Source organism: Lolium perenne, chromosome 5 (genome assembly GCF_019359855.2).
Source record: "Lolium perenne isolate Kyuss_39 chromosome 5, Kyuss_2.0, whole genome shotgun sequence".
NCBI classification, from domain to species: Eukaryota; Viridiplantae; Streptophyta; class Magnoliopsida; order Poales; family Poaceae; genus Lolium; species Lolium perenne.
In genome coordinates this window covers 140,507,904-140,518,472 of record NC_067248.2, presented here as the reverse complement: position 1 = coordinate 140,518,472, position 10,569 = coordinate 140,507,904, and the positions used below count along the sequence as shown (strand labels likewise).

The 10,569-nt window shown below is 44.7% G+C and overlaps 1 protein-coding gene across 2 annotated transcripts; it reads left to right on the top strand.

The window, feature by feature from the left end:
• The first annotated feature begins 1,785 nt into the window (after nucleotides 1–1,785).
• Nucleotides 1,786–8,887, top strand: LOC127300071 (probable serine/threonine-protein kinase WNK8). 2 transcript variants are annotated; one of them, XM_071820014.1, is made up of 5 exons: nucleotides 1,786–1,993; nucleotides 2,177–2,607; nucleotides 4,103–5,087; nucleotides 5,171–5,506; nucleotides 8,185–8,887. In XM_071820014.1, the coding sequence occupies exons 2-5, from the start codon at nucleotides 2,515–2,517 to the stop codon at nucleotides 8,706–8,708; spliced, it is 1,938 nt and encodes a 645-aa protein (XP_071676115.1). In that variant the 5' UTR covers nucleotides 1,786–1,993; nucleotides 2,177–2,514; the 3' UTR covers nucleotides 8,709–8,887. The 2 variants fall into 2 exon arrangements, with proteins under 2 accessions (XP_071676115.1, XP_051186109.1); XM_051330149.2 differs by lacking the exon at nucleotides 1,786–1,993 and having other exon boundaries at nucleotides 2,000–2,607.
• Nucleotides 8,888–10,569: the final 1,682 nt, after the last annotated feature.

Below are 10,569 nucleotides of genomic sequence, written 5' to 3'. Positions count from 1 at the left end.
GTTGATTATTGTATCGATCTTAGTTGATGCGTGGTTTGTAAACAATATTTTCTTGAACCAAATTTTAATAAAGGGCCGTGTGCATCGTCATGATGCAGAAGCCGGGGTTTCACCCCCATTTCGAAAAAAAATCAATAAGGATGCCCAGCTCCAGTCAAGGAAGGGTAGTTCCATCAAGATATTTGGGTGCAGTGCGTATTTTCGTGTTAGATCTCCCTTCAGGAGTCCTTTTTCACCCATATGAGCCAAAAATGCATTTAAAAAACTACAGTGAACTGTAACCTTGCATTTTGTGTCCCCTTTGTTGACAAGTAACCGCCAGCTTTACATTACAGTTAATACATTATCTTTTGCACGCTTAATTTGCTTGACACACACACGATCTTAATTTATCTTCTTTGAGTATACTTGGTCTTAATTTTATTACACATAACCAGCCAACACATAATCTGAAGATGATTACCTTACTAAGTATACATTTAAGAAAGTCGCTATCGTAGGAGAAGTGGAGAAAATGTCTTTAGGCTCAGGTTTGAGCCATCGGTGGTGGCGGCGGCGCTAAAACACCAAAGGTATGTCAATTAGACATGTAAACGAACTACATAGGAATCCTGATATCCGACTAGACAGGAGAAAATATAAGTGATGGATAATTGGTCAACTGTTTCCTGTGAACCATAAAATACAAATTTTGTGCAACCATTCGATCGCCATTTTGCAAGGTTACTTAGTTAAATTATAAAAGAACCACATAAAGATTCTAATCTTCAGCGTACCTTAATTCTCCACAGTATTTTTGAAGGAAAAATGTATGCCCATTTATAAAGTCGGTATACATACACTCAACCGTATAGACACCTATTGTAATTAGGGGCCATTTGAAACTATCTGGTTCTTAGCTCAAACTTACCCCCAATACTTGTCTTACAAATCTTATCTAGGAGTCCCATTTGTCCCCGTTAAGGTCCTATTGAATTTTATATTTAAAGGTACTTGAGATAATACATCAACAATTATAACGCTTTTTGCTCTGACAATATTACATAATTCTGGGTACTAATTAATAGGCCAAGGAGGTATTACCCAGCCAAATATCCTCCTAGAAACGAGTTCTATGTCATCTCCTACAACAAAAGAATCTCGCTGAAAGAAATCATCTTTAACTTCCATTGATACCTTTCAAAAGGGTGAATCCATGGGTTTGGCTTATGCTTGCAAGAGTGTTTTGCCACGTAGGTACTTATTGTGAAGCAACTCCTGCCGCACACCTTACTCGGAAAGTTCAAATAGCCATTTACTGAATGAACATCTATTCTATGACACCTAAGAAGTTGACACAACTTTTAGGAAGAAATCTTTTTTACACTACACGTGAGAATATTTCCATGGCCTTTCGAAGTTCTGCAGGGTCAAAGACGCTACCGGCGCAATAAACGAAGCTAAACTCGGTCCCAGTCAAACCACAAACAATAGAGTTTTCTTTACATGCCACATAAGAAGTTCACAAGTTGTACTAATTTTCTTCAACCCAAAACAGAACCAAAAAGGGAATATGCTAGACCTTTCTTACAGAAATCATGTAAAAAAGGTCAACTAATTAAGAACCACGTAGACATCATATCCTCAAAGGAGAGGAAGCAAGAAACACATTTTCTTCGTATGAGCTTGGACCTCTGCTCCTCCAGCCAAGCTTACCTACCTAGAATAGATATATCTGAATTTTGAAGCAACAGCTAAGTAGCTAGGACCCCTTTAGAAGCAGAGTAACAGAAGCATACATATCCACGATCGAGAGAATCTTCCCGTTCAGAAACCTCCAAAATCATTCTCGCTAGCTTTCTTCTCGATCACTTCCAGCAGCAATCTTGTGCTATTTGTCGTGACGTCCCCTTCAAAGCTAGAACTGCTTCTGTCATCCGTCCACAAATGGAGCTTTCGAGGCATGGATTCTTTAAATTCAGATGCTTGTAATCCCAATAATCTTCTTTCCCAGGTAGTGACCACACCCACAAGGCAGAGAGATCGCTACATACACATACATATTCCTAGCCGTAAAAATTCCATCTTTTCTTCCTCTTGTTCTTCTTCCTCTGGCCGGCCATCACGATTATTCGTGACCTGACCTGACATGACATGACATGCGTGCTATGATTGATCAGTGCATGCGCAATTGCAGGCATCCAATTCCAGCACTCAACCTGCCCGCCACCACCTCCTATTTCTACCGCTGCGTCCAGGTCAGCGTCAGAGGAGCAGCGCGCGGCCGTGGTTCGGCGACGCGGCGGGGGCATCATCATCCTCGGCCGCCGCAACGTGCATGGCGTGGATCTTACTGCGGCGGATCGATTACTCCCGCTTCGGCTGCCCCCTCTTCAGCGCCTTCTTCACCTACGAGGACAACCACGAAGGCAAGCCGGCCGCCTGAGCGACACACAACTGCAGCGAGCAGTTCAGTACTAGCTAGCTAGTACAGTAGCAGTAGCCGTGTGCCAAAATCTTTCCTCTGGAGAAGCCATGTCTAGCCCACGGTGGCCGGAGAGGTCACCGGCGGCGAGGAGCAACGACAACGGATACGTTGAGACCGACCCCACTGGTCGCTACGGCCGGGTAAGCTCTCGATGTCTTCTTGCACTACGAACTCTCTTCAGTCTCATGGCTCAAGCTAATTTCTTCAGGCAACCTGAATCGGCCACAAGAAGTTTATTGTTGGAAATACAATCGGTTGACCTAGTTCGTTAATTAGCAGCATGCTTGCATTCGATTGTTCAAGCTTCATATTTTTAGGATTTCTTTTATTTTCTTTTCTGTTTCTCTGAGGAACATGTTCTTGAGATCGATGGGTGAGGGTAATACAGGGACTACAGGAGTAGGTAAATTACTAGCTAGATTCCAAAACATGCTTACGACTGAACCACGAAGTGATTAAGCTTGCAGGGTTTTAACAATGAAAAATGCTTTAGCTTGATTATCAAGGATGGATTCCATGGTACGTGATGTGCACTTCGGAGCAACCCCTAAATTAGGCCACAATAATTGTGCCTTTTGCCTCTTATTTATATGTCCATTTGGCTTTTGCTGTTTAGCTACGGCCGGCTAGCTAGCTGCACATCTTCTTGAGGCTGGTCTGAAATCTGAACAAGTGATTTTGTGTTTTATTTTTTCCTAAACAAAAACATTGTCAATACTGTTCTTGCATTGGCTAATTATAATATTTCCATACACCTATATCAGAAAATTAATTGGCGAACTACATATAATATATTTAAGCAGTTAATTGTTTTTGTAGTACCCGACCATAAATCATCCCGATAGGAACTGGTCGACTAAAATATCCTAATGCAGCATAAACAAGCATTTCACCCAAATAGATCACAAATATTGTTTTACCTAGTCAACTAGCTAGTTGCAGCAAGGTGGATCATTGTTTTTGGAAGGTGAGAATTCAGTTGTGATTTCTCTTCGTCCAATAATCCAAATAATCAGGAAACAGTTGGTGCATTTGGCCTCCCCTAGTTTTGGACTAAGAGGTTGGGCTGATGAAATGGTGGTCAGCATTGTTCCATGTGTCTGTCAATATGCCAATAATGAGATGCTTTGAAAGCGCCAGAGCGATAATATGCCCTGTCATATCCCCCAAAGATATAGGTCATCTTTTTGTTCTCGGTGGATGAAGTTGTAGCAGTCACTCAGATTTGTCTTCTCAGTGGTTTCTCCATGTGTTCAAGTGCCATTAGGCTAACTGCTAGCTTTTCTGTTCATCTAGTTTCCGGTTTTAGCAAACATACAATAATAAATTACTGTTTGTATGTAGCTACTTTTTGTAGTTAACTAGTTATATCTATTGACACTTTTGCAAAGGACCAATGAAGTCTATAAAAAGAAACCACTTTGTTAAATTGAATCGGCATAGCTTGCAGTTAATCGATGTGTTTTCGGTGATCTCTACTACATGCATAACTATGAATTTTTCCAACTTAAATGTGTAATGTAATTCAAACTTCGGAAAAAAGAATCTGAAAAACGATATTGCATCTGTTTGAACAAGTGCTGTTGATCTTGCTGATGGATGGTAAGCTTGATGAGTGTTGGCAATGGCATGCAGTTCGACGAGCTCCTGGGCAAGGGAGCGATGAAGTCGGTGTACAAAGGGTTTGACGAGGTGCGCGGCGTGGAGGTGGCGTGGAACCAGGCCAACCTCGCCGACGTCCTCCGCACTCCCGACGCGCTGCAGCGCATGTACTCGGAGGTGCACCTCCTGAGCACGCTCCGGCACGACTCCATCATCGCCTTCCACGCCTCCTGGGTCTCCGTCTCCTCCACCTCGCCGCGCGGCACCGGCGGCGCGGGGTGCGGCCGCACCTTCAACTTCATCACCGAGCTCTTCTCCTCCGGCACCCTCCGCGCGTACCGCCTCCGGTACCCGCGCGTGAGCCTCCGCGCCGTCCGCGGCTGGGCGCGGCAGATCCTCCGTGGCCTCGCCTACCTCCACGCCCACGACCCTCCGGTCATCCACCGCGACCTCAAGTGCGACAACGTGTTCGTGAACGGTCACCAGGGCACCGTCAAGATCGGCGACCTGGGCCTCGCCGCCGTGCTCCGGGACACCCAGACGGCGCACAGCGTGATCGGCACGCCGGAGTTCATGGCGCCCGAGATGTACGACGAGGAGTACGACGAGCTGGTGGACGTGTACTCGTTCGGGATGTGCATGCTGGAGATGCTCACGGTGGAGTTCCCCTACGCCGAGTGCTCCAACCCCGCGCAGATCTACAGGAAGGTCACCTCCGGCAAGCTGCCCGACGCCTTCTACCGGGTGGAGGACGCGGACGCGCGCAGGTTCGTCGGCCGGTGCCTCGTCCCGGCCTCGCACCGCCCCTCCGCGCAGGAGCTCCTCCTCGACCCTTTCCTCTCCACGCAGGACACGACCATGACCATGTCAACGCCGCCGTCGCTGCCTGCCTTGTCTACCCGTAGCGACCGGAAAGATGAGAAGGCGGCGGCGGGGAGGACTGACATGACCATCACCGGCAAGCTCAACAGCGACAGCGACACCATCTTCCTCAAAGTGCAGATCACCGACGAATCAGGTAGTGCAATGTTGTCAAGGTATATGCACATACATACTTAGATGATTCCTTGCACTCATAAGATCAAATGTTCAACTGATCAGGCCATACGAGGAACATCTACTTCCCATTCGACATTGCTGGTGACACGGCGATAGAGGTGGCGACGGAGATGGTGAAGGAGCTGGACATTGAGAACCGGGACCCCTCTGAGATTGCTGCCATGATCGAGCAGGAAATCCTGAGGCTGGTTCCCGACTGGGCCGGTGGCAACTGCGGCGATCAGCAAGAGTACTACACGTACGCGGATGATGACGACAACGAGGAGCAGCCTCCTTTCTACTACCTCTCTTCTTCCCCAACTTCGTCCCACGGCTCTCACTGTGGCGTGGGGCCCACGGCATCTGGACTGCAAGGAGGACATGGTGACTGGTTACAAGGTACACAAACATTTTTTTTTTGACTTATTCTAAAAAAAACATTGCTTTGACTTGTTACCATTCAGATGCCAACGCCTCGACCACACGTTGCTTGATTTGATACAGTAGTTTTGTTTAGACAAACCAAGCTTTCCAGCTGGTCATCATAACGGTTTTGCGGATCATAGGTTCAAATTTTCTTACATCTCATAATGCACAATTCCAAGTACAAATAAGTTGCACACATGAGAATTAAGTACATGTAAAACCTCCATTCAATTATTAGTTCGTGGTATATATATGTGTCATTTGAATGGTATAGTTCGATCTTATTAAGTGCCTATAAATTTTATTTAGACTTATGAAAAGTTATAGACCCCTAGTATATGCAATGTCTAAGAATTAGCAACCAAATTGCATTTTTTATCAATAGTGTTTTGCATGCGAAAGCACCATCTCATAGATATATTACATGCTTATACATTCTTCTTCGTAACTTCGTAAGCAAATGACATTTTTAGTGCGTGGTTAGTAGATGACTTCATTGAAAATGTTTAGACATTTTTTTTTCCTAAAATTTGATGACTAATACTACATATCAATATATAATAAAATTGGTGAAGTCAAATAGCACGTGTAGATTTGTCTTGAAAATCTATATACTGTCAAATTTGATATTTTTCAAAATATTATGCTCCGACAAAAATCATTGGTCAATGTATACAGATGGACAACATCAGTGTGAATGCATGACTAGCTGCTTGTGGTTTGTATCTTTGTTGCATATGTTGGTCGTGTCCCATAGCATATACTCCCTGGGGGGGGGGGGGGGGGAGTGTTTTAATCGACATGGGCACCCTGCTACCTATATGCATGCGTTGATCTAGCCGTGGGTCGATTAGAAGGGACCGGAGGTACTACTCATGAGGTAGCTGTCTGTGTATAATATGGACGCTTGTTAGCATTCCATTTTTATAGATGAAAAACACATATTTTATATTACCTAGGTCAACACCATTATCGCAGCATATCGACTTGGAATATAGCGTAATCGTCCTTCGGAGGACAAACGGACAGTATATATGAGCACAATTCTGATACTGCTATAATCTTACCGTTGACCCTTAGTGTATGCACTATCTAAGAATTAGCAGCCAATGCAAATTGCATTTCTGAGCAATAGCGTTTTGCTTAGGAAATAAGGTTGTAGGTAGCATGCGAAAGCGCCACCTGATAGTTATATTATTACATACTTATGCTTTCTTCTCGTAAGTAAATTAAACTTTTATTGTGTGGTTAGTAGATGACTTCATAGAAAATGGTCACATTTTTCTGTATGTTTGGATGACCAATACTAGATGTCAATATATATTCAAATTAGTAAAATAAACAAGTAGATTATTCATGAAAATCTACACTATGAAATCTCGTAATTGCCCCATACTATGCTCCCACAAAAATCAATGGTCAATATGTATATAAAAGACAACATAAGTGTGAATGCACGGCTAGCTGCTTGTGGTTTGCACCTCTAGCATATGGATATGGCCGGTAGTCTTGTCCATATCATACACTCATCAGGTAGCTGTCGCTGCATACTATGGACATTTGTTAGCATTCCATTTGACAGATAAAAGGCACAAACATCAACACCATGATCGTAGCATATCGAGTTGGAGTATGTCGTAGTCGTCCTTCCGAGGACGATAGGACATCATTATTGAGCACATTCAGAATCTCCTTACCATTGCCCAATAAATTGCACTATTGTGGCCGTCTAGGTGTCCTACGTTGAGCCATGCTGTCGCTGCATACTATGGACATTTGTTAGCATTCCATTTGACAGATAAAAGGCACAAACATCAACACCATGATCGTAGCATATCGAGTTGGAGTATGTCGTAGTCGTCCTTCCGAGGACGATAGGACATCATTATTGAGCACATTTCAGAATCTCCTTACCATTGCCCAATAAATTGCACTCTTATGGCCGTCTAGGTGTCCTACGTTGAGCCATGACACGTGAATGCTTATGGTTGGAGCACATTTCAGAATCTCCTTACCATTGCTCAACTGGATAGATATATTACATGCTTCTATATACTTTCTTCTTTGTAACAAATGGCTTTTTATTTGCCCGGTTAGTAGACGACTTCATAGAAAACTTGTAGACCTTCTTTTTCTAAATTTTGTAGATGTCAATATGTATTAAAATTAGTACAGTAAAATAGAACAACTGTGAATGCATGCCAAGCTCATATGAAATTTCACAATTGTCCAACACTATACTCCCACAAAAATCAATGGTGAGTATGTATACAGAAGGACACCATCAGTGTGAAACTGTGAATGCATGCCAATCTGCTTGTGGTTTGTATCTCTGTTGCATATGTTGGTCTTGTCTCATCGCATAAACTGATCGATATACTGTACCTATGAGGTGGTTGTCGCTGTATAATATCGACATCTGTTAGCACTCCATTTGACAGATAAAAAGCCATTCTCATTTATGTTAGTCATGTCAGCACCATGATCGCAGCATATCGACATGGGAATATATCGTAGTCGTCCTTGTGATTTCTGAACAGGAAAGGACAGCATTATTGAGCACATTTCTGATGTTAGTAGTACTATATCATCTTATCATTGACCAATTGTTTGGTTGAGCCATGACGCGTGTACACTTGTGGTTGGCGCAGATTATGGTGTAAGCAGCGACGACGACGACACGAGCTCCACGCGCTCTGGGCTGCACTACTCGTCGGAAGAGGCCCAGCCCGAAGAGAACCCCAGCGGCGTCTCCAAGACGGGCCCGGTGAAGGCGACTAGATTTGGCCCAGGTGACAGCAGCAGTGCAGGCCAGAACGTGTCCCCGCACGCCGGCCGGCCGCGGCGCCGTGGCGGGAGCCCCGACGACAGCGGCGGCGACGACGGGGGGCGGCGGGGGAGGCAACAGCAGCAGCAGCAGGGTCGCCTGACGAGGAACCGTTCGATGGTGGACGTGCGGAGCCAGCTGCTGCACCGGACGCTGGTGGAGGAGCTCAACAAGCGCATGTTCTTCAACACCGTCGGCGCCGTGGAGAACATCGGCTTCCGCCGCATCCCCGGCTACGGCGGCGGACCCTCGTCGTCGTCGGGGACGAGGACGTCCTCGCGCGGCGGCGGCGAGCAGCGTGGGCGGAGGAGCGGCAAGGAGAACAAGCACCAGTTCTTCATGGTCTGAGCTGAAGGAAAATCTGTTGATCAACCACTTTGTTCGACCGTATGTATAAAGCAGTGTGGTAATTAAATCTTGTACCGATCGTGTGTGCAGGTAGCTATTGGTGCAAGCACAGTTACTTTACGTGAGTGCATACCGTATTTGAGTTGATCGAACGAATGAAAATCCCTATTTTAAAACTAGAGGAATTTTTTACTACATAAATATTTTTGGACGCCACTATGGAGCGAACGTGAGGAAAGTGTGGCTCCCGACGCGGCAGTGTTATAATCGAGATGCACAATAAACGAAGAACGAAAAATAAAACACTACAGGGGACACGAGATTTTAACATGGAAAACCCTTGTAACACACAAGGGAAAAAAACCACGGGCGCCAGCCAGCAAAACTTCACTATTTCGGTGGTGTTTACAAACGCCGTGGGTGTACAATGATGCGACAAAACCCTAGCGGCGGCTTACAGGGAATATATATAGACAGTGGCAACGATCCGTACCGCGGGGGCTGCCGCCCCCCCGCACCCCCCGCAGGTGTCCCAATTCGGCCCAAGCCTCCGGCGACGGGCCTCGCTCCGCTCGTCAGAAGTTAGCCTCCCTTTAGTATATGAATTTGCATCACAATATAACAAACTCCACCTTGAGACAAATTCCTTGTAGCATGAACTTCAACAATCACCTGAATCAACAAAGAAAACACTTGCTGGCGCCAATAGCCACTTGGGCTAAACAGTTATACCAACCAAGCTTGAGCAAAGCTCAAACTTGGACACAGGAACAGGCTTAGTCATCATATCAGCAGGATTATCATGAGTACTTATCTTGCATACCTTCACTTTACCTTTTGCAACCACATCTCTGATTGCGTGGTACTTAATATCAATGTGCTTTGTCCTCTCATGGAACATCTGATCTTTAGTAAGATAAATAGCACTTTGACTGTCACTGAACAACTTAATGCAAGAATTATCTCCACAAAGTTCAGCATATAAACCTTTCAGCCAAACAGCTTCTTTACCTGCCTCAGCAATAGCCATGTACTCAGCCTCAGTAGTAGATTGTGCAACAGCATCCTGCAAAGTAGCCTTCCAGCTAACAGCACATCCACCAACGGTAAACACATAACCTGTGAGGGACCTTCTCTTATCCAAATCGCCAGCATAATCTGAATCCACATATCCGGCGAGCCCCTCACCAATCCTGCCAAACCTCAAACAAGCTTTTGATGTGCCGCGAAGTACCTGAAAATCCACTGAACAGCTTTCCAATGTTCTTTACCAGGATTAGCCATGTATCGACTGACCAAACTCATAGCATATGACAGATCAGGACGTGAACAAACCATGGCGTACATCAAGGAACCAACAGCACTAAAATAGGGAACTCGAGACATGTACTTAATATCATCTTCAGAGCTAGGACATTGCAAAGCTAACAACTTGAAATGAGAAGCAATAGGAGTAGTAACTGACTTTTGCATCATGCATATTAAAACGATGAAGAACTTTCTCAATGTACTTTTCCTGACTAAGAAACAACAAACTAGACTTTCTATCCCTTTTAATTTCCATGCCTAGTATTTTCTTAGCAGGACCAAGATCCTTCATCTCAAACTCACTACTTAATTGATTCTTTAAAATAGTGATCTCTTTCATGCTCTTGGCAGCAATCAACATATCATCAACATATAGCAGCAAACAAATAGGTGATCCATTAACAAACTTGATATACACACAGCTATCATACTGAGATCTCTCAAAACCATGTGTAAGAATAAATGAATCAAACCTTTTATACCACTGTCGTGGCGACTGTTTCAGACCATAAAGGGACCTCTTTAATTTGCAAACAAGATCCTCCTTACCAGG

Bases quoted from the DNA above. Each gene is read 5' to 3' on its own strand.
- LOC127300071 (XM_071820014.1), top strand. From the start codon at position 2,515: ATGTCTAGCCCACGGTGGCCGGAGAGGTCACCGGCGGCGAGGAGCAAC. The intron at 2,608-4,102 runs GTAAGCTCTCGA...AATGGCATGCAG, and splicing joins CCACTGGTCGCTACGGCCGG to TTCGACGAGCTCCTGGGCAA. The intron at 5,088-5,170 runs GTAGTGCAATGT...TCAACTGATCAG, and splicing joins GCAGATCACCGACGAATCAG to GCCATACGAGGAACATCTAC.